We start from the raw sequence: 25,693 nt of genomic DNA, 5'->3' as shown, positions 1-25,693 counted from the left end.
TAATAGTTTTATTATTTATATGCCGCTCATCTGACTGGGTTTCGCCAGCAACTCTGGACAGCTCCCAACGAAATATTAAAAACAAAAAACTTCCCTGAACAGGGAATATAACATTTTGTGTGTGCAATTTTGCCTTGTGCACACTATTGCAAGCCACTTTCCCTAATGCCTTTTTGTATGTTGCTGTCACTACCTGCATTTTTAAACAATATACACATTTTTGTGCCCGTTTTTTGTTTTGTTTTTTGTTAGAGAACTGCACCTCAAATTTCAAAGGATAGCTGCGGTTCATTTTGCATGCTGTCTCAGGATGAGCAAATTGTGAAGGTGAACCTAACCAAACTCCTCTTCCATCCTAACCATGGCTAACGTCAACCATGGTTTGTCGGCTTGGACTGCATGACGAGCTGCAAATGGTTAAAACTGGAAGTGAAAGCTTGTAAGCTCCTCTCTTGGCCTTAAAGATGTTGGAGGGGAGCGAGGTACTGTAATGCACAAGGGCTAGCAGGACGCGAGACTAATTTCACATGTCATCAAACCAAAGTTTAGTGTGATAGCTGAATGTAGCCATGGCATCAAGTCTCCTCTGTTGCTGCTGTTTGGATGCATGCATGTAATTGAATCAGGCCGGTGGGGATGTGGGGAGCTTTGCCACTTTGTCGGCTGCTTTCCCCCCTTCCCCTTTCGTTTTGACAGCCCTGCGCTCCTGGGCTGCTGGAGGAGGCAGGTAGGGAGAGGACGGGAAGGAGGCAGGCGAGCTAAAAAGTGGAGGGTGGAAGGAAGGAGAGAAGCTCCTTCAACTCAGGACCCAAACTCTGCAACCCCCCAAAAAGCTCAACAACTTTGGCCAACCCTCCCCTAACAACTTTGGTCAATCTTTCAGCAACTTCTGGCAATGACAATGAGTAGATCACAGCAGTCTTTTATACTATGAGTAGAACGCAGTCTCTTGGGACTCCAAATAGATTTCAATGTGTGTGTTGTTGGGGCTGACAAGAAATTTTCCGCAGCGGGTACCACCTAACCGTGCTACGCCACTGCTACAGACAAAGGTAATCCACCAAGAGAAGCATCATTTTATGATCTGCCTAAACGACATGAGGGTTTGGCTTGTTTTTCCAAAATGTATTTCATATTTTAAGGTTCTTTGCATAATTGCGTCACAGGGAAAGGCAAGGAGCCTTCTATGACAATGAAACTTCACCCCTGATCACTGGAAATATCATCCTTTGGCTTCCCATATTTCATCAGGTATTGGTTCAGTACTTCCAGCCAAACCCAACAGGGACTGGAAACTTGTTTTTAAAAAGAAAAGAAAGCTGAGAGTCTCAGTATATGGCATTATACCATATTTCTGTACTTCCATGGAATCATGACATACACACACCCTGGGCTATAGCTCAATTCAATTTAGATGGCAATCATAGTTTTTTAACTTCTGAAAATCAGCCTTTAGGTCCACATTGGGAAGCAGCCAGAACCTTTGCAAAGTTTTGTCATTTGCAAATTATCAAAGATGTGGCTCCTCACCCCCCAAAATGGATTTGAATGTGTGCCTGGAAGTTAAACACACACACAGCCCAATGCCTAAATTATAGAGATGTATCGTCTGGGTGCTTTGCAGCCCCTGTGCTAAGAAATGATATGACAATAAATGGTTGTCATGTAGCACCTTTGCAATACTTTATTATCCCATAATGAGAAAGTGGCTTTAAGTTATTGGTAATAAAAAGCACTGCTGATGGGAAGAAGCAACGTCATTAGGTAGCTCCCAGGTATTCCAAATGATCCCCTTTCTGGCAACCAGTCATGATCTGCTCCCTGTCTCCATTTTCACTTCACTGTGTTATCTCTTTGGAAGTCAGGAAATCCCAGCAGATGGAACAGATCGTCCATCATCTCCATTTCTCTTTCTCTCTCTCTCACCATCAATAGTTGAAGAGGGAGGAAAAGTCATTTAAAAGTTCACGGAGCCTTGCTTTGGTTCAGCTGACTGCCTTAAGGAGATCCACCAAAAAATATAGAAAGATGGACAGCTAAACAGTTTTTTAATATATATTATGTATACATTCAAACTGCCAATCAGGAAACATTCCTCTGAAAGATTAGCTCTCTTTTTATTTGCCTGAATAGTAAAACAAAAAAAGAGGAGAGACAGAGAGAAAGAGGCATGAAATACTTAGTGCATTTGTAATGCACAGCAGATGGGAATTATACATATTTATGGACACTGTTAACCACATCTCTCCCACATTACTCTGATGGAGTGCATGCATAGACTTGGCAAAAAATTATTTTTTAAAAAATTAAACAGCCCATTAGTACAATTTATGAACAGGGCTTCCACTAAGGGAGCTGTATCGAGAGGTCTATAGTCAGTACGGTGCAGCCCAGCTGATACCATCTGTTTGGTGTATTCACTGAAGAAGATTATATTACAATCCTTAGTAATGCCACAAATGCTACAGCTAAACTGGATGAGACTTCGGCTTCATTCCACTGCAGCAATATGGGTTTATCGTGAGTGATTTTCCACAGCTGGAGGTGGAGACTTGATTTCATGGAATCACAAGAAATAAAATTCTGAAAGCTTGAAATATTAACCTAAAGGGGGACAAAAACAAAAAAACAAAAAATATCTAATTCCTCTGCATTAAATCTCTCCTGCATGATGCATTTGGCCGAACCCTCTAGACAAGGTCAGATTTCAGTGCTAAATGTTTCTGAGAGGGATTGAACCAAGGATGGTTCCAACTGTGTAGCTGCCTGTTAGTGCTCATTTCATGACTATCATTTCACCTCTGGCAGTCTTGTCCCTTTCCGTTCACTTTTATAGAATTCTAAATGATGGTGCCATTGAATTGGGGAGAAGAGCATTATGGCACAGCTCCTGAAATTGCTTTTATTCTGGCAAGCGCGTTTCCGACTTGAAGGGAAAAGCAGAAGACTCAGACTGTAAATCCACTGAAATGCATTTGATGCACTCCCTGTCTCAAGATGCCATGACTTAGCTAGGGACCATTTGAAAGCATAAATAGACGCTCTCTTTTTGCATATATCTCTAGTGCAGCGGTTCTCAACCTGTGGGTCCCCAGATGTTGTTGGACTGCAACTCCCATCATCCCTGAGCTTTGGCCTTGCTAGCTAGGGGTGAAGGGAGTTGTTGTTCAACAACAACTGGGGACCCACAGGTTGAGAAAGGCTGCTCTAGTGGGATAGAGAACCACTTGTGTGATTGGGAACTGTGTTTACCCTTCTCCTGGTCCACCACACTCAGAAGTTCACGTATATGGCCTGAGAAAGGACATTCACTTTGGTGTTCCCTAACCTGTGGCATTCCCTTCCACACAGAGGCACATTTGGCACCTTCATTGTACAGTGGTACCTCGGGTTAAGTACTTAATTCATTCCGGAGGTCCGTTCTTAACCTGAAACTGTTCTTAACCTGAAGCACCAGTTTAGCTAATGGGGCCTCCCGCTGCTGCTGCACCGCCACCACACGATTTCTGTTCTCATCCTGAAGCAAAGTTCTTAACTCAAGGTACTATTTCTGGGTTAGTGGAGAGTCTGTAACCTGAAGCATATGTAGCCTGAAGCGTATGTAACCCGAGGTAGCACTGTATAGCATCCATCATATGCTGAAGAAACAACTCTTTTATCCATCAGCCTTTGACACTTGAGATATGTATTGTTGGGACCCACCCTATTCTTAATCTGAATTGCTTAAAAAAACTGATTTTAATGTTATATTATTATGGGTGCCACGTCACTCTAGGATGGGGAACAGCAGGTCAAAGAGATTTTGTATGCGAGAGTTGGAAACTGGAGACACAGAGGTACATCAAGCTGGACCATGTGCAGAGGAGGGTGACCAAGACGATCAAGGGTCTGGAAACCAAGCCTTAAGAGGAATAAGGGGAGACTGAGAGATATGATAGCCATCTTGAAATATCTAAAGGGCTGCTACAGGAAAGATGGAGCAAGCTTGCATTCTCCTGGGGAGGGCAGGAATCAATGGAGTTACAAGAAAGGAGATTCCTACTAAACACCAGGAAGAACTTTCTGACAGTAAGAGCTGTTCAACAGTGGATTGGACTTCCTCGGGAGGTGCTGGACTGTCCTTGCTTGGGAAACCTAATGTGGAAGCAATATCTGTTTGAATGTTAATGATGTGACACCCTGCCCACCCCACCCCCACAAACATCCTATGTTCAAATTATGCAATGCATACATAAACCCACAGTCTCCACTGATCTTCAGTACAGTGATACCTCAGGTTAAGAACTTAATTCATTCTGGAGGTCTGTTCTTAACCTGAAACTGTTCTTAACCTGAGGTACCACTTTAGCTAATGGGGCCTCCCGCTGCACAAGTTCTGTTCTCATCCTGAAGCAAAGTTCTTAACCTGAGGTACTATTTCTGGGTTAGCGGAGTCTGTAACCTGAAGTGCCTGTAACCTGAGGTACCACTGTACATGGAAACTGAACCTGAGTAAGCTCAGAAACCCCTGGAGTCCATTGCCAGCTGGAACTTCAGGCTGTGTGCAACAATATTGTAACTTCCTTTTGACCTTATGGTGCAGGATGGGTAAGATAACAACTGTCACTGTATTCATGTAGCTCAATAGTATATCCAGCAATTTCCCTGACCATCTGTCTGGAAGCAGAGGCTGTACATGGTAACTGCTGCTTTCTTCTCTAATGTAATTCTGGAGTCCCCAACGTCGAGTCCTCAGACATCCCCATTGGTGCCCCTTGTTGGAGGCCGGAGCTGTATGCCCCACAGGCCTGTCATATGTTCCTGAAACTAGCCTGCTACCCTCAGGCACATTGGAGAACACTATCCACTTGCCAATGTCGAAGGAAAAATCAACTGCTGGGCCATTCAGCCTCTGTACATGGAAAAGTGGCAGAGAGGGAGGTCAGAGGCATCATCTTGTTCTTTGCCTCAGGCAGCAAAATATCTTCTGCTGGCTCTGCTGCCTGGACGCAAAGGTCTCAAACATGTTCCTGTTTGGGCTGAGTCTTTGCCTCAACATCTCCCTACACCTGGCATGTATCTGTATGTTCTTCAGCTCCGGCTTCCTGGCTCACCTCTTGACAGCTGTTTATGGCTCAACCTTGACAAAATGGGGTTGTTTCATGGGCGCTGGATTACTTACTTCTAGATGTGTGGCCTTGCTTCTGGAAACAGACCCAGAACTGCTGTTCAACTGAGTGGAAATTGTGAGGGCTCGGTGTCGTTGGTTGAAACAATGTTCCTTGGCGATTTGGTCCCCATTTTTCATTTAACGGGCTAGACTTCAGCCTGCCTCCCGGCATCACAACAAAGATAGTATTACGAACAGAAATTCGCAGCGCCGTCAAAGTGGGCAGCAAAAGGCTATTCTGTCACTTTTCATTCACCTGGGGTACTACAGTTAAACTAATTAGAAAAGACTGAGGAGGCCGAGGAAGCTGAACATTCTTAGCCCTAGGAAGAAAGCTGCGGTGAGGGAAAGCCCAGAGCTGCCATAATCTGAATAGTAACCACTTGTTCTCAATGACTGCCCTGGTCTGGCACTCGCAGAGAAAAGATTTGGGTTAAATAGGAGGATTTTTGTAATGCCGAAGCTAGCCCAGCGGCAACAGGATAAGCAACCATCTGCAGCAGTGTTTTGTTAAATAAATAAAAGAGAGATCCACGATTCTCAGAGAGGCTGAAGTGTGCTTTGCTAAATGAAGCCACCTACCCCCACCCCATATATGTCCAGTGGTGTCATCCCAACGAATGCCCACTAGGGCTGCAATCCTGTACACATTTGCCAGAATAAAGATGCGTTAGGATATTGTGCACAAGGGTGGTAGGACTTGCGCTTTTTCTTTTCTGTACACTCTGCAGGCTGGATATTAAGCGGGTATTAATGCTTATTAGGAGAATCTTAGAATTGGAAGGGATACCCCAAGGGCATTCTAGTCCAACCAATCTCCAGACACGGTCTCCCATCCACTTTGGAACCATGCTGGACCCTGCTTAGCTTTGCAAATGTGCTAGCTGTTTTATTGCTGCACCACTCGGTTGCATATTTAATGGCGCCAACTACTGCCTGTGTCATAGTGCCATGTGTCCGGAGGGAAATGGAGGAATAAACTGAGTGAAGCAAAGGTGTACGAAAGGCAGCACTTGAAGAGAGAGCAGCCAAATCATACTATTCGCCTAAGTTAAGAAGCTGTTCTTTTAATAGGAAACCAGTGTGCTATTGATCAGACTGAAGGGAGAAAGAATAAATTGTCTACAAGAGGCTGGCATATTATATTCCTCCATAACTAATAGTAAGAAGTTCCCCAAATCGATTATTTTATTAGTTGCAACTAGGGTCACAGCCACATCTTATGTCTAAAACACATGGCCTCCCCTTAACAAACCACAGTTCCCTTTTTCATTGATTTAGTAACAAAAAAAGTGTTATGTTTGTACAAACCACCATTCCCATGATTCTTTAGGGGAAACCATATGCTTTGAATGTGTTTTAAATAAATAGTGTGGATGTGCCTAAAATTACCATCATCTGCTCATTGTTCAACATTCTCAGACATCTGGGTTCCATGTGACATGTGCAGAACCCCTCTTGGAAAACAATATAATAGTCCCCGCCCCCGCAAAAAAACCCAAACTGAAACAGCAGCTTACAAACAGGAAGGCATTTATTAGAATAAAAATATATGCATTTTTTTAATTAAAAAAAGCCATTTACAAAAATACCACAGTGACGTTAAATGAGCACACAGAGGATTCTTCTTTCTATCTTTTTCTTTTAAAAAGTGCGGCTCTTCAAAAAGACAACAGTTTCATGACAGGGTTGCCAAATGCCTGGAATTTCCTGGACATACCTGGAATATTGCATTCGGAAGCACTGTCCGGGTGGAAATTGGCAAAATCCGGACATATAGCAACCCATGTCGGCAGTGTCGTTTTTGCCGATTTTCCTTAAAAACAGTTCTAAAACGTAACTTTTGTGTCCAGATTGTTACTTTTTGAAATATGGCAACTCTATCTTGCGAAGGAGTTGGGCTGCTCAGCATTTCTCCATATGACGGCAGAAAGCTTTAGGAAAAGTCCAGGACACAAAATCTGCCTAAGAGAAGGTACAAACTGCGATAGCTCGCACATGTACATCTGTTTGGGCCCACACTTTTTAAGCTAAAATGAGCCCAGCTTCTACAAACATAGTTCAAAACCACACACCATAGGACAGTGTGATGGAAATGGTCCCTACAGTATGGGGGTGTTTGTTTATAAGTGCCCGAGCTAAAACAAAAAAAAAGGGGTGGGGTAGCAGGAAATATGAAGCCTGTGTCCTAGTAGTCCATTGTCAAAGGACCATGATTGCCAAGGAAAGCTGGGAATGATGTACACTTCCTTCAGCCACCTGGGTTGTTTTATGAAACCCGTTCCTTGAACTACGCAGGGCCTTCTAGCTACATGTGTCTGCATGTAGCCAGTCTTTCTATATGTTAATGGATCCACTGGCAGATCCACACCATGCATTTAAAGCCCACAGCTTCCCTCCTGGAACCTGTAGTTTCTTAAGGGTGCTGAGTATTAAAGCTCTTTGAGGGCAAAACACTAGTTCCCAGGGTTTGTTGAGGGAAGCCATGTGCTTTAAATCTGTGCTGAATGTGCTTTAATTGTTCTCTGAAGAGACTCGGAGAATAGCTCTAACACGTGGAAATGCTCTGTCCCAACTATTTACCACCACCGGTAAGCTCCATTGATCATGTGCCTTGTCAGGTAGGATGAGATGAGATAATAAGGTAACTTGGAAAGAAGGGCCATAGCTCCATCTTAATGCCTCTGATTTGGTCTACAGCAGTCTTCCCAACCTGGTGCTGTCTAGACATTTTGGATTCTGACTCCCATTGGTCCCAGTCCGCATGACCAATAGTCAGGGAAGATGAGACTTGTAGTCTAACAGCTGGACGGCATCGTTGAGGAAGACTGGTCTATAGCATCTCCCATTCAAGATCTCGGGTGCTAAACTGAGAAGGATGCCTGCCTGAGATTTGTTGAGCTGGTGACTAGAAGGCCCAGGGCAAGGTGCAGCATAGTTTTGATTCAACATAAAACACATCTCTAGCTCTTCTAGGTGATGCAGGGAAAGAAACGAGGTTCTATTTCTGGAAGGCAGCAAAGACGATCTTCTCCCTGGGCTAAACAATGATCATGACCTTTTTCTGAGCCAACAACACATTCAAGTTAGCACAAATAGAAAAGTTACAGAAATCAAGTGGTTTACTTTTGACACACACACAAAAGCATTTTGTTGCCTGGTGCATTGTACAGAAGAAGCAAAGTTGGAGCACCCAATGAGTTGACTTACGTTGCAGAATTGCAAGTAGAAACTGGTGTCACTGCAATTTAAAGCACAATTGATATTCCCGTGGATTGGAGCACTGGTCACACTTAAGAGTCCGTGCATTTCAGTGGATCATGCATAGAAACATTGCTCCATGGTTTGCATTCCTAGACAGTCATAGGTACCAGACTTTGTGTGATGATCTGTAGCTCATCAATTTGCTTGACTGGTACTATATCGTATTATGTAAATAAGCTGTACACATAATGGTTCCTCTGCCAAAAACCACTATGGAGCGGTGTCCAGTTCATAAGAAAGATTTATGCATGGTTCAGGTTCACTGACTAAAGAAGTCCCAGAATGCTATCTGTTTTTCTGACACCTTAAAGAATAACAAATATATTGTCATGTCAGCTTCAATGGGCTAGAGGTTATTTCATCAGATCCATGCTTATGCCACAATATATGTGCTAGTCTTTAAGGTGTCATAAGATTCTTGGTTGTTTTAACACTGGAAAAACATTTCAAACAGCCATTTGTACAGATATCTGCATGTAAGATCAGCTCACTGTGAAGTCGCACATACATATAAAAGTTTTTGGGTAAGTTGTTTGAGATGCTTTGGAGATGAAAAACCATCATCATGTGAATCTAAAGGTTTCTTCACATATTAGGATTATGAGATATTTCTTCCTAGGAGTTTGTAAGCTCACCCATCCAGATACTGGCCAGACTGAAAGTTATTAAACTTCAGAGACAGAACTAAATCTGGCACTAATGATATTATGTGTATAGTGGCTAGAATTCTTAGCACCCTTCCTAAACTACAATTCCCAGGATTCTTGGGGGGGGGGCAGGGAGCCATGGAAGTTAAATTGTCATAAATATTATATATATTAGTTTGCTGTGAAAAGGCACCCCCAGATAATCAGTATTTTCACAATTTACTTTGCATTTATGTCTAAAAGTTAAAAACCCTGATAATTCAAACACAAATCCATGGGTATCCATGTAACTTGAGAAAAATACAATATTCAGTTCAAAATTCAATGCCCCCCGCCCCCCCGGCAGCACCATAAAGAGGTCAATTCCAGCAAAATCCCAATAGCATGGATGGAATGAATGAGAACCCTTTTTATTATCTGAAACTAACAGGATCAAGCCTTAGCAGAAGGGAAAGCTTAGCACAATAAGCTCCCCCCACCCCCCAAAAAAATCTCTCCACTTTTATGAAAGCATTCTTCCTTTTTATAAAGCTGGGCATGAAAATTATATGGATGTGGAACGTCACCTTCCTTTAAATAGTGCAATTATGACATTTCCTATTATATACAGATCACAGCAATGGTTAGGCTCCGCTTATGGAGCTATGAGGCAGATGCATGTGCGAGGCAATGCCAAGCCTGTGCTCTGTTACTCTTATTGGAGTTGACAAAGGCTTTTCGTTTTGAGAAAAATAGACATGCACCCCAAGTAACAACTGGGGTTGCGGGAAAACGATGGCTTCAAGGGGCAGAAGCGCTAGGCAAGTGGGTGGGAAGAAGACCAGTTTGCCGCCTTCTCCTCCTCTAGAAATTAGCTATGCCTTTTTTGGAACCAATCTACACTAATTCCAGGAGGAGACGTTGATCAATGACTTGTGAAAAAGAGAAAGATTGCAGGTAAATGCTTTGTTACTGCCGGGCATCAAAATGCACGGCTGAGCTTGTAAAAGCCATATAGCAAAGCTGGAGCAAGAGAGTCATGTTTGAAAAAGCGTTGCCTTTCCTTCCTGATTGAATGACACATTAACGAGTAAACAAACAAACTCCTGTGTTGCAAAATATGAGTCAGCAATATCAAAAGCCACACGATGGCCAGAAACAATAACAATGTGAAAAACTTTATGGAATAATTCAAAACATCAAAACTAACAAACCGAAGTCTCTGAAAGTCCTTAAATGAATCACAGTGCCAGACTTTACCCGGTGGAGAGCAAGCTGTGAAGCTTTGTATAATCAGCAAATGTCCAATTCTGAGGTCCAACTCTGAACTCTGCTGAACAGTGTTTCCAGATAACAACTACTGTTTCGTTGAATTCTTCATCAGCCAATTAGTTCAACACTCGTAAGTAGAAAGATATGTAATTTCTTCATTAACCAATCTTTTTCCGAATAGATATACTGAAAAATACTCCGGAACAGTGCTCATGGGATGATGTAGTCACTGTTGACTACAGTTTGTTAGTTTTGATGGTTTGAATTATTCCATAAAGTTTTTCACGTTGTTATTGTTTCTGGCCATCGTGTTGCTTTTCATATTGCTGAATGACACATTAGACAGGGGCCGCTTCCTGTGTAAAGTGTGGGTGGGGTGTCCGTCTGCCTATTTGCTGCTTAATTGTGGGGAGGGCAGAGTAGGAAAGGGTATCTCGTTGTGGCAGAGAAAGCGCTTCCCCTGACTTCCCACCACCTCCAGTGAGACTAGTACCCCGATTTGAGATGTTGGAGAGCTGCAGCCACCAAGCAAATGGTTTGACTCCTACTCTCACCGCCCTCAGCCAGCATGCCCAATGGTCGGGAATGATGGTAGTTGGAGTCCAGCTACATTTGGAGGCCCCCCCCCCCAATCCTGCATCTCTGCTGTAAGGCACTCTCCTATGTTCAAGTCAACTATCGCTTCAGGACAAATCAAATGTTGTGGAGCCTCTAAAGCACAGACCCTACGGGGAGACTTCCACTAACTTGTCCTGCCTTGAGGGTGGCTTGATTTCTATGCTAGGCACAGGGATGAGAGGGAATACTCTAACTCTCCTCTATCACATTCTAATGCACATTCCAAGAACCAGATAGTTACAAAAAGCAGCAAAAAGAAGTAAGATCCTATCCATATCACAGTCAAAGTACAAGATAAACACTACATTCTTTTAAACTGCTTTTCAATTATATTTTTAAATTTTTATTTTTAAATGTTTTTAACTGTTTTATGGGGTTATTCAGCTGTTTATGTTTATATTTTGTTTATGTATTTTGTGTTTTTATATTGTAATTTTACCTTGTGAACCACCCTGAGACCTGTGGGTATAGGGCAGTATATAAATTTAATTAATAATAATAATAATAATAATAATAATAATAATAATAATAATAATATCAGCCTGCTCATTTGCCTGCATTGGATTCCCTGTACATACCTGCATTTACAGTGCTACCTCTGGTTACGAATGCTTCAGGTTACGAGCTCCACTAACTGCCCCAGGATGTGAACGGAAATCATGTGCTGGAGGCCCCATTAGCAAAAGCGCGCCTCAGGATAAGAACAGTTTCAGCTTAAGAACGGACCTCTGGAACGAATTAAGTTCGTATCCAGGGGTACCACTTTAGTTCCTTGTAACCTATAGCTATCAGGTTTAAATAAAAGGCTGGCTTACAATATCCTTAAACTCCACAAGACATTCTGCACTGGAGGCTCGAGGCAGAAAATAGGCTTTTCCCCTGCCACCATTCCCTGGGAGTTGAAGTCAGTTTGAAAGAGGAAACCCGGCATGTTTTGTTTGTTTGCTCAGTAATATATGCATTTACACGAACACTTTGCCCTAGTATAGGCATTCTTCGTACACATTACTTGTCTGAGGAACCGCATTGCGAAAATTCGGCAAAGTGTGAATTCCGAAGGGGGCCGGTGCTTCTGTTAGTGCATTTCCAGAAAGTGCAAATTAAGTAAGTTTAAGTGCAAACTGAATCAAATTCTCCGCCCTCTGCCCCCATCACTACTTGGAAGCGACCCCACCACCTTCCCCACTCCTTGACAATCCAGCCTCACCAGCAGTATGTGTGAATGCCTTATGGGAAGACAGCCTGGAAAAATATACGACTAGCCAATCCTTGTGCAATTTTCGAAGCAGAAAAAGTAACAATGGGTTGCTTGTGGATCCCCTTGTGCAATTACGGTGGTGCCGTTTAGACTACAGGTCAGCTCAGCTTTTCCAAGATAAGTCTTATTCTTTGGAGACCCCTGATAATACTTTAGTAAACACATGCCCAGGTTTTAAACTAAACAGAACTGAGGCAGGTTTTTATTTTTTTTATTTTTTAAGGAGGGATATCGAATGCTAGATTTTTTAAGGAGGGATATCGAATGCTAGATTTCTTTCTCTCTCAGAAATGAAGACCACAACATGAACTGCATGGAGTAATGGCAGAAAATGAGTGGATCTGCTTGCCTCTTAGCCTTACACAAATATAATAGATCTAAAAAAGAAAAAAGCTAACTTCTTTGTTCCACAGAAAAGGGAAAAATCACATGAAAGAGAGAGCTAGCGTAATATTTTGGAAAACACCATGATTCTGCAGAGAGCAGGGATTAAAGGTGATAACGGCTGCTAAAGTGATCATAGTCTATCAGCAAACAAACCATTTCAAGGTTCTGAGCAGGGATGCTGAGACAAAAGCTGAGCAGTTGCAGCAGCAGCTGGGTTAAAGCAAGAAAGTGGAATGTCTCGGAGCAGACTGATACGTCAAATACCAAGCTGGACTTGTCTGCCACCTTAGGTGACCCCTGCACGGGCTAATGAGTCTTCTTCCCAACCACACTGTGCCAGTTTGAGCAATGAACAAGTCAGCCTCCAGTGGACACTTGGGTAGTCAACAGCATAAGAACATCCCGTGCAGTTGGGCTGCTAACATCCCTGTGAAGCAGCCTCCTTATTTGCAAAACGGTAATAGTCTTAATCCACAGCGGCAAAATATTTTAAGCACAGTTAAGCGATATCAGTAGACCTTTCCTCTGAATAATTTTTATGGGACCAGAGTGCAAAAAGGCAGTGAAGGATGCCAGAGCAGGAATAGGCGTGGAAAGAGAGAGGAAGGGGGTGCAGTCCCAGTCTTTTTTTTCCAGAGCAGAAGGGATGAAATCATCTTCCAGATCACCAGGGTAAGTGGTGCACCCTCCTTGCTCTAGCAAGCGACTGAGTTGTTAGTGAAGTTTTTTCTGTTGTTTGGGACAGATTAGCATAGAGGAAGTCAGAGAATGGGGGGGGGGGAGCAGAAATAAACAAGCAGAGGTTGGACACATCTTTCTTTTCCTTTGATGGAGTTCCTTCTTCACGCTGGCCGTTCAAATGGTAACACTTCTTTGCAAGATTGTTTAAAAGCTAAAGGCTGAAATTCAGCTGGCTGAAGGCCTTTTGTTAAAGCCTAACATGCTTTACAGGGGGACACGGGTGGCGCTGTGGGTTAAACCACAGAGCCTAGGACTTGCCAATCAGAAGATCGGTGGTTCTAATCCCCACGACGGGGTGAGCTCCAACTCGCAGGTAACTATGCAGAGGGTTGCAGCCAAGCCATGCGGCTGTGATCAGGGATGGGAACCAATTCTCAGAGTGGTTTAGCAATCAGTCCCCCTTCCCTGGGAACTCCAGGGGAATAGGAGTCTCCTAACAACTGTCAGCACCCATAACAAACTATAGTATAGGATTCTTTGGGGGAAACAATGACTGCTAAAGTGGTACGATCCTTTTTATTTTATTGTATAGCGCAAATGGGGCCTAACTTGCAAAGAGAAAAGGGCTGGATTGGGCAATATGAGAGGTTGAGGAGTAGAGGGTGATGACTAAACTCTGTTAAGTCCAGTGATGATTTCTCTATGGATGGGTCATCTAGGCCAATGCCCTGCAATGCAGGGACTGGGAAGGAACCCCCACAGCAGCCCACTGGGGAGTGGCCATGTAGTGCTGAATATTGCAGGCTGGAGAGTGAGTGAATGAAAAACTAGATAGAAGGGGAAACCAAAGTTAGCATCCTGGAAGAGGAAGTCTTACAGGGCAAAGTTTTAGAGACCCTGGATGTGCTGTCATATTCAGCAGAAAATTAATTCCATGCTGAGAGGAGGTTGGTGGGGGTGGGGAGACCCCAGGCTGCCAAAATGTGTTTCCAATTTAGTTTCCCCTTCTCCAACATTTTTTTTTAGGGGGCGGGGGAGATATCATAACATTTGAAATGTTGAAGTGACGTTGCCACTATTTTGCTCTGACCTCTGCACATGGAAAAAATGTCTGCTATGTTGCCTACAATCACCCTAAGCTTCTGCCTCCTCCTCCTCCAGAAACATCTCTCCTGCCGAGGTTGGCAGGATCTTTTGCCAGTTGGTAAGAAGTGAAACGATAGAGAGGGGTCAATCAGACTCAAGTATTTCAAGTTATGTTAAGGGTGCGAGAGAGAAAACGTTGATAACAGGAGAGTAGCAGGAACGGGGGAGAGAGACGAGACGGCGCAGCAAGGTTCAGGGGCCTCATCTTGCATATAAAACATAGGAAGTCTGTGCAGGATCAGGCCAAAGACCTATTCAATTCTCACAGTGGCCAACCAGGTACCTATGGGAAGCTCTTAAGCAGGACCTGACTGCAACAGCACTCTCTGTGCTGACATTCCCAGAAGCTGGCATTCACTCGGGGGCACATTGAGTTTCCCGGTGCCACAGAATTCCCGGGATAATCTCTTACCTTCTCACACTTTGGGTAGAACTGGCAGTGAGAAGTTCAATGGTTGCCACTAAAAAAAGGCAGCTCCATGTGGAGTTCCCTTCCTCCATCCATAGAATGTAATTATGAAAACGTGGTATGATATCACTATCTTGCCACAGCCAATCGTGTGGAACAGGTACAGGGTTGCGACTGCTAGCTGATTAATTGGTTAGATTAACGGACTAATTCCTTTTTGAACAACTAAATAAGAATGATAATAATGCTCCAATTAACTGGGCAGCAGTGTTTTTTAAAAAAATATTTTAAATGCATGTACACATAAAAACAGAAGAAAGAAAGCATCACCTGTAAAAGAGGCATTTCCCATTTTCTCTTACACGGAGGAGAAAAGATAGGGCCTTCCAGTGGTGTGCGGTGATTTTTTTTGTAGGAGAACAGAGTCAGCTTGCAGGGGGGTGTTGCAGGTGTGAGCTTCGTGCCTCCCTCCCTAAGCTGGGCAGAAGCTTCCCAGGCTTCAGGAAGGAGGCACCAAGCCTCTGATAGGATGCTGGATCCCAGCTGCCTCCTTCCCAAGGCTGAGCAGGCTTTGAGAGGGTGGCAGGAGGGCTTTTGGAGCCTTTAAGGGACTAGCCTAGTTTTCCTATTCCACTGACCGCATGTTGCTGGTGCCTCCTGTAAAAGCAGATGTCCACCCTCTAAAGCAGGCAAAGGCAAACTCTGTCCTCCAGATGTTTTGGGACTACAACACCCATCATCCCTAGCTGACAGGACCAGTGGTCAGGGATGATGGGAATTGTAGTCCCAAAACATCTGGAGGGCCGAGTTTGCCTATGCCTGCTCTAAAGATACAGGCAATATGTGTTTGCTGTTTTGCTTTAGTTCTTACTCATTTCCAAATGCATGCAAACTGGATAGATTTAAGTACTTAATCAACAACTACAACGAATCAAGCAGGATCTCTTCAAGCAGGTGGCAGCTGTAGTTTTCATAAAATTCACGGGTCGAAGAGATGGAACTTGACTTGTGTAGCTATCTCCCCCCACACACACACACTCCACGACAACCTCACATTTGTCCCCCTTTGTGGTTATACCTTAGCTTTTGGTTTCTATGCTTACACAATGATTTAGTTGAAACATCTACTGTTACTCAACGAAGACAAAGGCATAAAATAAGAACAGCAATAAAAATGGCAGAGTTAAAAATGGAAACGGTGATTTCAAGATATCTTTCATTGAGACACATATATAAAAATCATATATACAGTATAAATATAGCCATATATTTTTAAAAATATAATTTTAGCTCTAAGTATGAATACTTCATTTCTATGGACTGAGCCTATATGGACAATGCAGGTCATTTGACCAAGTTTCCAGTTTACACGGGTCCCTTAGTGAGTTGCCTTGGATTCTGGGGGACCTGCAGGAGGCGAGACACCTCAGGGAAAAGCCACTCGGATAACTTAATCTGTCACCTCATCTGCACCTTCAGGCGTAGAGGACTTTTAAGTTGGCGGTGGGCCGTTGTATCTCAGCACCAGGTTGAAGGAGCGGGCGTAATTGTTGGCGAGCTTGCAGCTGTGCGTCTCCTCTACGAGAGGCAGCAGGAAGGCGAGGAGAAGGAGGAGGAGCAGGAGCAGCTGGAGAGGCAAGGCGGCGCAGCAGACGCGGCGCAGGAAGGAACATGCCCCGGCTGGTCGTCCCTGAAAGACACAAACCAAATGGAGCATTAATGTCAGGTGCTGGGCAGATGAAGAGGAGGGGTGGAGACCACCTCCCCAGGAGCCCTCCAGAGAGGAGGAAGGGGCAGATGGTATTGATCTACAGGACTGGTCCGACACAGGGCACACCCCAGAGCAGAGGTAGTCAAACTAAGGCCCACGGGCCGGATATGGCCCACTGGGCTCGTTAATCCGGCCCGCGAACCTTGCGGACCCTGCCACTCGCTCGGTCAGTCCCCGCGCTAAACAGGTGCGGTGCAGAGGCCTTGCATGGAGACTGACTTCTGTGACGCGGCTGGCATGGCTTCTGATTGGCTGCAGCCAATCAAAAGCCGCGGATGCCTCTGGGCGGGCAGCGATGCTGGCAGGCTTCTGATTGGCTGCAGGAAGCTCCTGCAAAATTCAGAGAAGTGTGAATTTCAAAGGATAGCCGCATTTTCATCCTCATCTAGTTTAGGAAAGTGCAAATCAGAAAAGCACACTTTCAATATGAACTGAATCAATTTCCTCCCCCCCCACCCCCACAACAGCAGAGAGGACTATAAGTGTTTGGAGAACAGGAAGTAAAAGTTAATCACTCATCCTGTTCACTCTCTCCCCTACAATTTTTAATGCATCAAAAACTAGTACTGCAGGTGAAAGTACACAGAATGTTAAATGTGTCTTTGAATCTGAAGTGACATTTCAGAGAAGGGGTTTTCATTATGACCAGAGCAGGAAAAGAAAGTACCCATTTTCTCATCCCTGCCTTCTGGGTTCCCAATAATTATTTGCTCTTCCCAGCTAATACAATTTGCATTTTATAAACTAATCTGCAAGTTTATCATTTATTTGTTTATTAAATATGTATTTAATTACACCCACAGGTCTCAGGGCGATTTAAACATAAAATCGCAACATCAAAATGCAAAATGCATAACACACACACACACACACACACACACACACACACACACAGGGCACTGCATGTCAATCAGCCAAAGGCCTGGTAAAAGAGAAATCTTTTTGCCTGGTGCCTAAAGGTGTATAATGAAGGCACCAGCCCAGGGGTCAGCAACCTTTTTCAGCCATGGGCTGGTCCACCGTCCCTCAGACCATGTGGTGGGCTGGACTATATTTTGAAAAATATATATGAACAAATTCCTATGCCCCACAAATAACCCAAAGATGCATTTTAAATAAAAGGACACATTCTACTCATGTAAAAACACCAGGCAGGCCCCACAAATAACCCAGAGATGCATTTTAAATAAAAGGACACATTCTACTCATGTAAAAACATGCTGATTCCCAGACTGTCTGTGGGCCAGATTGAGAAGGCGATTGGGCTGCATCCAGCCCACGGGCTTTAGGTTGCCTACCCCTGCACCAGCTGAACCTCCCTGGGGAGAGCATCCCACAAGTGGGGAGCCACTGTAGAAAAGGCCCGTTCTTGTGTTGCCACCCTGTGGACCTCTCATGGAGGAGGCACATGAAGAAGGGCCTCAGAAGATGATCTCAGGGTCCGGACAGGCTCATATGGAAAGAGGTATCCTTAGACATGAAGAGGCATTTAACCAGTGGAGGCTCTTCCATTACGTCAAATGGGGCTTCCAGCCTCCCTCTGCCTTGAGCTTGCCCCCATTTGCCTGCCTTCTTACTTCCAACCAGTCTAAGGAGTTGCACAGGCTGTCACCTTCACCTTCCTCATTATCCATGTTGCCTTTCTGGAACTCAGTGGAGAGGATTCTGTCCTTGGATCTTGCCCCACATCATGTCGGGCTCCTGGCTTTCTGTCTCACAAGTCCCAATAGGCCACAACTGCATTTAACATCAAACTTGGCTCTGTCCCTGAACCATTAGCATGAAGTGATTTGATTCTTGGCACACCATCTGATAATTTTCAGACCATGAAGCCATTATGTGAGGCAGTGTGCCCTCTACAAGAGCTAGCAATGCTTCTATGCAGGAATGGACCACACCCTCAAGAGACACGAGGTGCTGAGCAAAAGGGACTGGAGGTTTCTGGGTACCATAAAAAAGGCTTCCGTGAGCCAACGTTTGGGGTTGACCTATGTGTGACAATCTGCCAGATGCTAAAATCTCTAAGAAAATGCTTAGTGTTGCAAACGATTTTTTCCAGACAATTTCTCAGCCTCGGTTTCCTCAAGGGACAACACAGTTGCTTTTAGTATTAATTTTGAGATTTCCACGCGCCAGTTACAATTTTTCCAACCTGTCTTGTGTGCCAGACAGGAACTTGGTGGCTGCTGGAGAGAAATGGCCGCCTTTGGTTGGGTATTCAGTTACAACGAAGTGCAAGTTTCACACACTTTCCCTCATGGCCAAAGCTCTGCTTCATGTTTGTATAGGTTTGCCGAGTTCAGGGGCAGCCGCCATTTTGGGATATACAGCACCTCAATCTAGCCATGGGCCTTCTCTGTTTAATCTCTGAACAGCAGCAGAAAGCTCCGGGTCCCCACCCCTTGCACCTCACTTTACAATCAGGCTGACTTATTTTCATTGCTCCCTGTACAAGCCTCATATTTTACAAGATGCCAGAGAATAAAAAGGGAAGTGGAACAGATGGTGAAATTTGAGTTCAATGTATAGCAGTAGCCTTTACAACTGGGTCTGCTGCTCCGAAATGGCTCATTATAAGAAGGGCAAGGGAGCAAAGTGGGCCAGGAATCCAATTCTGGCCTTACGAAAAGGTTTGGTTTCCCTCTGAGAACACCAGAGCGACACAATTCATTATGGGGGAATAACAGCCTGGGTGTCTACATTAAAAATAACCACGTCCCATGTTTGCCAGGTTCCCCCCCCCCCCCGGGAGAGTGAATTTTTCATTGATTTATGAGATTTCTTACCCCCACCCCTTCACTGAAATGTCCCAGGGCGGGTTGCAACAACGGAACAGAAATAGGTTTCATACAATTACAAAAGCAAACAACCAAGCAAAAGCAGAACAGTATGGCTTAAATAATCTTCTTCTTTGGCGATCACTCATAGCCGAGGAAGACTGTCTTCCATAAACACGGTTTTAACAATAAGTCTGTAAGTGACTGTGGAAGTCAATTCTGGACCCACACGTCCTTCCACAGTGGGGACATTGGTTTCCGGGTGGGAGTTGATCACGATGTGGATTTGCCAAGCATGCCTTCCTGTTAGCACATTTCTCCCTTGCATCCTGAGTTTGAGTGTCTTCAAAGTCCATGGCACCTTTGGTAAAGGCTGTTCTCCAATTGCAGCCCTTGCAGGCCAGTGTTTCCCAATTGTTGGTGTTTATACTACATTTTTTAAAACTTGCCTTCAGACAGTCTTTAAGCCTCTTTTGTTCACCACCATCATTACGCTTTCCATTTTTAAGTTCGGGATAGAGTAGTTAGGCTTAAATAATATGGAAGAGGTAGATATCACAAAACAAAATCCTTTTAAGAGCCTGCTGGATCAGGCCAATGGCCCATGCAGCCCAGCATCCTCTTCTTATAGTGGCCAAGCCTGTGGGGAAACTGCAAACAGGATTGAAGCACAAGAGCACTCTCCCCTCTGGTGGTTTCCAGCAACTAGTATTCAGATACATTACTGCCTCCGACCAGAGGATAGCCATCATGGCAAGTAGTCATTGATAGCTTTCTCTCCCGTGGATTTGCCCAATGCTCTTTTACTAGGAGTGAGTGCCATAGTTTTACCACACACTTCATTTAACTGTGAAAGGTAAAGAGCTGTGTCTTCAGTGTATGACTGGAAGCTGGACAACAAAGACAGCAAGATGCACCTCTGTGAGAAGGCAGTTCCAAAACTTAAGAGAAAGACGTCTCCCTTCCGGGCCACACTTTTGAGGGGGGCAGAACTACCAAGAGAGCCCCCTCTGCCACTCTTAACTATGCTGAGGCACCGAGAAAGATTTCTGTAGTTCAGCTTCTCACCCAGTTGCTTTGTCCAACGTCCTTATGCACCCAGCAGGGAAATTCTAGATTCAGGGCTGCCAGAGTTCAGGTTTACAGGATCTATTTCGCTGTGTGTTGTTGTTCAGCTAGAACTTTGACAGGGATGGCCCGAGACATTTTGCTGCCCAAAGCAGACAAGATGGTGCCTACCATTCCGTGTACAGAAGTTAAGTGGACTGGAAATTGAATCTTCCTCCAAGCATGGGTGCCACCTGAGGCAACTGACTCACTCTACCTAATGGTAGGGCCAGACCTACAATTCCCAGCACTCTTAATGAACTACAGCCCCCAATATTATTATTTCTGGGGCGTGTAGGAACTCTAAATGTTTGGCATGCATGCAGCCTCAATGTAGCCTTAAGTAGCTCCTGCCAAATTCACCGTGAAACAGCGCAGCAACTTGTTTTTTTTTTTTTTTTGACATTATTACATAACAGTAAGGAAATCAGGGGTGTGTACAGAAATTCCTATGAGAAAAAGTAGGTTTCTAGCTCTTTGAGGTTCATGGATTGGAACATCCCCCCAAAACTACAAGTCCACCAGGGTGCAGGAACTGGAATGCCTAAGAGTTTGGGATTGGACAATCTTTGCTTAGATGGTGAATGTAATGGCCACAAGAAAAATCCAGCCTAAAGCCAGTTGATTACAACCCTTGCTCTCCAGTGGGCTGAAACATTCCCATAACTATTTTTGGCATTGCGTCCTTTCTATGTTTCTTGGAAGCTGAATGAGATTTTGAAGAGTGGGTGCTTAAATTAATCCATCCCTTGGGATGCTTTGACATGCATGCCTAGCATCTGAGTAAGTGGCTCAAAGCTGCCATAATCCTGGCAGCATAAAGAAACAATTGCAGCACAAAGGACAATAGTCTTGCACCCAGCTAGATGCCCCAAAGGAATCTTCCATCTCCAAAATCCCAGGGGGACATTCTAATCCCCGTGTGGGGGATCAGAATTGCTTAAGGGTGAGTGGGTCAAGCTTCATTTCCCTAGTTGACATGAAGGGTTACAACATCTCAACTAAGCTTATTTTCCTCAAATGAGGAGTTGTTTTGCCTTCATATCCCAGGCAGATGGATATTAATCTACTTAAAGGACCTGATGATTAAGCAGTATATAAATGCTGTTAAGTAAAAAATAAATACAAATAAAACTATACTTCTGTGCCAATTTCTTCATCAGTCTCAATCCTATGTGTTTAATTTCAGCACAAGGTTGCCAGCTCATTTCTGGGTCCAATTCAAGGTGCTCATGTTAGTGTTTAAAGCCTTAAATGAGGCACGTCCCAAATAGCTGAGAGACCGCCTCTTTCCCTACAGACCCCCCCTAGGGCAGTGTGGTTTTCAAGCAGTGTGACGTGGCAGGGGAGGATGGTAACTGTGTCTGGAAGGTCCAAGGGCAATAATAGAAACTTTTAAACATTTCAGAGTAGTATAGTATTGAAATATTTTTATTATTATTTGCAGAACATGGATAGATCTCTTTTTAAAATGAGTGCAAGGGCATCTAATGATACTGAGGACAATCCTAGTTGTGTTTTCCAATGTATTTCTTATCAATAAAAAAATCAGTGTGCTGTGAGGAAATTTATTAACCTGAAATTGTGGACCAGTGTAAAAATTTTTTGAGAACCACTGCCCTAGGGTGTTGCGATAGGCAGGCGGGGCCCTTTTGGCAGTTCCACCGCCCTCAGAAGCTTGGGTGGCAGCAGCACAGGAAGTCAGGTGTCCCACACTGACTGCTGCTCATTCACTAGGTGTTTGGGTCTGTGTTCAAGGTCCCAACTTTGTCACGGACTTGAGGTGAGTTCTTGAGAAACTGGCTGTCTTTCAGCCTCAGTTCCCAACCTGTAAAATGGGAGAATGGTGACCTAGCTCACAGGGGTGTTGCGAGACCTGAGGAATGTGAAGCAGTTGGTAAACTGTGATGCTGTTTCGCAAACAAGCTGCACACTATGGTTCTGATTCTCCCTTTCAACTTCTCCCTACTGCCCTAAGGCAAACACCTGCAGGAGAGGTCATGTAAATCCAGCATTCCTGCCACTGCTTTCCCTCCCACCTGCTCTCGGCTTGGCTTTGCCTGATCCGGCAGCCATGCTATCATGCTTAATGACTCAGCTGGTCGCCATGGAAATGCCCAGGCTGTCACAACTTCAGCATTGTGATGCCGCTGCAGGATCAAGGAGTGGGAAGGCACCATGGGCTTGTTGACTCGAGGCATGATCAAAATGCCATGCATCTTAGCTCTGCAGAGCACAAAAATTCAATTGCTGGAGCAATGGCGGGTCTCGCCAATAACACTGCCGAGGACAGTGAGGCACTGAGGCACAGTGAGGCACATTGCGCAAAATAACCAGGTGTGAAGACAGACATTAAGAGTGCTGGCAGTGTCAGAAGGGACAGAGGAAGATGCTGAATGCTAGGGAAACCTCAGGCCCAGGTATAAATGCCTCTCTGTCTGGCCCTGGAGACTCTGCCCAAGCTATACCCATCACTGGCCATGCTTCAACACTGAGTGGGAACTAGGAATTCTGAGAATGCCTCCTGCTTGTCTGCTTGGAGGAGACAAGGTGGGGAAAATGAGTGTGTGTAGCAATGAACTTCCTATACAGAGGTGAAACTCATATTTGTTCCCTTGTCCACTTTGGCCTCTCGCTTGATCCACCATGGGCCTTTGGAAGATCACTCAGAAGCAGAGGCAGAGTTAGGGTTTTAAAAAAGCTAAAGGACCCCTGGAGAGTTAAGCCCAGTCAAAGGGGTTACAGCACTCATCTCGCTTTCAGGCTGAGGGAGCCGGCGTTTGTCCACAGACAGCTTTCTGGGACATGTGGCCACCATGACTAAACCACTTCTGGTGCAATGGAACACTGTGACAGAAGCCAGAGTGCACGGAAATGCTGTTTACCTTCCTGCCACAGTGGTACCTATTTATATACTTGCACTGATGTGCTTTTGAACTGCTAGGTTGGCAGGAGCTGGGGCAGAGCAACAGGAGCTCACCTCTTCGCGGTGATTCAAACTGCCAACCTTCTGATTGGCAAATCCAAGAGACTCATTGGTTTAGACCACAGCACCACCTTTGTTAGGGTAGTGTGACTGGTTCAGATGCACTGGGGCACCACAACAATGCTGTAGAATGGAGTGCGAGAGGTGGGGAGAGGCCGAATTTTAGCATCGCACTGGGTGCCGCTGAAATACGAGAGCCAAAAGTCTGCCACTATCAGAAGGGAATGTGGTCCCTGTTTGAAAAAAGGCTCCCTACCTCTGCCTTATATCAAGGTGCCTTAAGAATGTGAGCAGAGCCTCCTGGACCATGCCAATGACCACAGCAGCCAACCAGATGTTTGCGGGAACCCCTCAAGGAGGATCTGAGCACAAGAGCACTCTCTTCTCCTGTGGTTTCCCGAAATTAAAATTCAGAATCTCTGCTTCTTCTGACTGGAGGTAGAGCATAGCAACCGTGGCTGGTAGTCAATGGCAGGCATATCCCCCATGAATTTGTCTTATGTATGAATTTGCCTTATCTAGGGCTGTAGCTCAGTGGAAGAGCATCTCCTTGCATGCATTTGATCCCTGGCTCAACCCCTGGCATCTCCAGGTAGGGCTGGGAATATTCCCAGCTGGAAACTCTTGACAGCTGCTGCCAGTCAATGCAGACATTACTGAGCTGAACAGAGCAGGCCAATGTCCACCTAGCTCACTATTGTCCACACCAGGGTTGGGAAGCCTGTGGCCCGCCATATGTTGTTGGACTCTACCTTCCACCATCCCCAGCTAGCATGGCTATGTGTGTGTACATGGGTAGCCATGACCAATGGAATTAGCCAATACTCAGCTGGATGGACCAATAGTCTTATAGTCCTGGATTGACAGCCCTACTTGCTAGGCTCTCAGAGGCCATTAGCCAGAGTGGGAGATTTCTCCCCTCTTTTCCACACTTGGAGAAGAGCAGCAGAATGTCACTCACTGGTGACTAGGCTAGCACAGCTTCACAGGTGCCTCTCCATGCCAGGCGTAAACCTTTGCCTGCTACATTTCTGCAGGCCAGGCTATTAAAAGCACAAGAGCACAGCTAGTAAAAAAAAGTTGGCAACCGTATGACTTCTGTAAAAAGAATAGTAAAATTAGATAAACATTCCACCAAGCATAGAAGGCAGTGTGTAGAAAATTATATTTAAAATGTTTAAAAGTGCCACTAGGACTGAACTCAAGCTGCACGGGCGGCCTAGCTGTCCTCAGTCACATTTGCTCTTGACTCATCCTCCTGAGGCATTTTGACTCCTGCTGAGATGGTTATTGGGGAGCTGTGGGCTCTTTAGCACATTATGCAGAGCGTTCATTAATATAACTCCGTTCCAAATATATCGTGAAAAATGGTTCTGGTAATAGGCAGGAGAAGCAAAAACAAAAACAAACCCCTAAGCCTCCAGGGCTGGATAGAGTGTGCCTGTGAAAGTTGGCAATGTATTTCTCTGCAGTCGCTGCTTTCCCAATATTTCTGCCAGGAATATTGAACGTCACCTTGAATGGAGATGCCCAAACCATGCAAGCAATCCAAGCAATTATTTCAGTGAAGGGGGGGGAGCTTTTCTTTTGCCAAGGGCTGCATCCCCCCCCAAAGGGTAAAATTTAAGCAGGGGATGCTGGTGATATTTGGACCAGAGCTGGCAGTGTGTGTGGCCACCTTCTTTTATTTCTCTCTTTCTGCCACTCTTTCTCTCACACACTTTTCCTCCCCATGAAACAGGTGACAGGTCACTCTTTCCAGAGGCCTGAGTTCCTTGTTTGCAGAGGATTCCCATTCCTTCTCCTTCCCAGATTCCATCCCAGTGGGACTTCCTTCCCACACTCATCAAAAGTTGAGGACCACATGAATTGAGACCAAGAGCCTCAGTGTCCTGCTTGTAGGCTTCCCAGAAGCACCTGGTTGGCTTCTGGGCTGAGAACAGGATGCTAGACTAGATGGGCTAACGGCCTCATCCAGGAAGCTCTAATGATGTCTGGTTGATATCAGGAGCATAGTGTCCTAGTATATCCACTGGGCTTCCCATAGGGACCTGATTGGCCACTGTGAGAACAGGATCTTGGAGTTGAAGAGCTCTGGTCTCATCCAACAAGATTTCATGTTCAGATTCCTTCACTGAGCATTGAATAACTAGGCTGTAGGACCTCAAAAGTCCCTTCCAACTCCAAAATTCTGTTTTACAGCAGTGAAAGAATTTTACTCTCGTTGATGTTTTTAGCATGA

General features: G+C 44.8%; 1 protein-coding gene across 2 annotated transcripts in view; it reads right to left on the bottom strand.

The window, feature by feature from the left end:
- Positions 1-6,665: 6,665 nt before the first annotated feature.
- Positions 6,666-25,693, bottom strand: part of SYNE3 (spectrin repeat containing nuclear envelope family member 3) — a 90,230-nt gene continuing 71,202 nt past the window's right edge. For both annotated transcript variants that reach the window (XM_083732368.1, XM_083732369.1), the window contains exon 19: positions 6,666-16,500. In XM_083732368.1, the coding sequence (XP_083588494.1) occupies positions 16,303-16,500 (198 nt within the window). In that variant the 3' untranslated portion in view covers positions 6,666-16,302. The remainder of the gene's footprint in view (positions 16,501-25,693) is intronic.

Source organism: Podarcis gaigeae, assembly GCF_964106915.1.
Source record: "Podarcis gaigeae genome assembly, chromosome: 1".
NCBI classification, from domain to species: domain Eukaryota; kingdom Metazoa; phylum Chordata; class Lepidosauria; order Squamata; family Lacertidae; genus Podarcis; species Podarcis gaigeae.
This window is presented reverse-complemented; position numbering and strand designations above follow the sequence as displayed.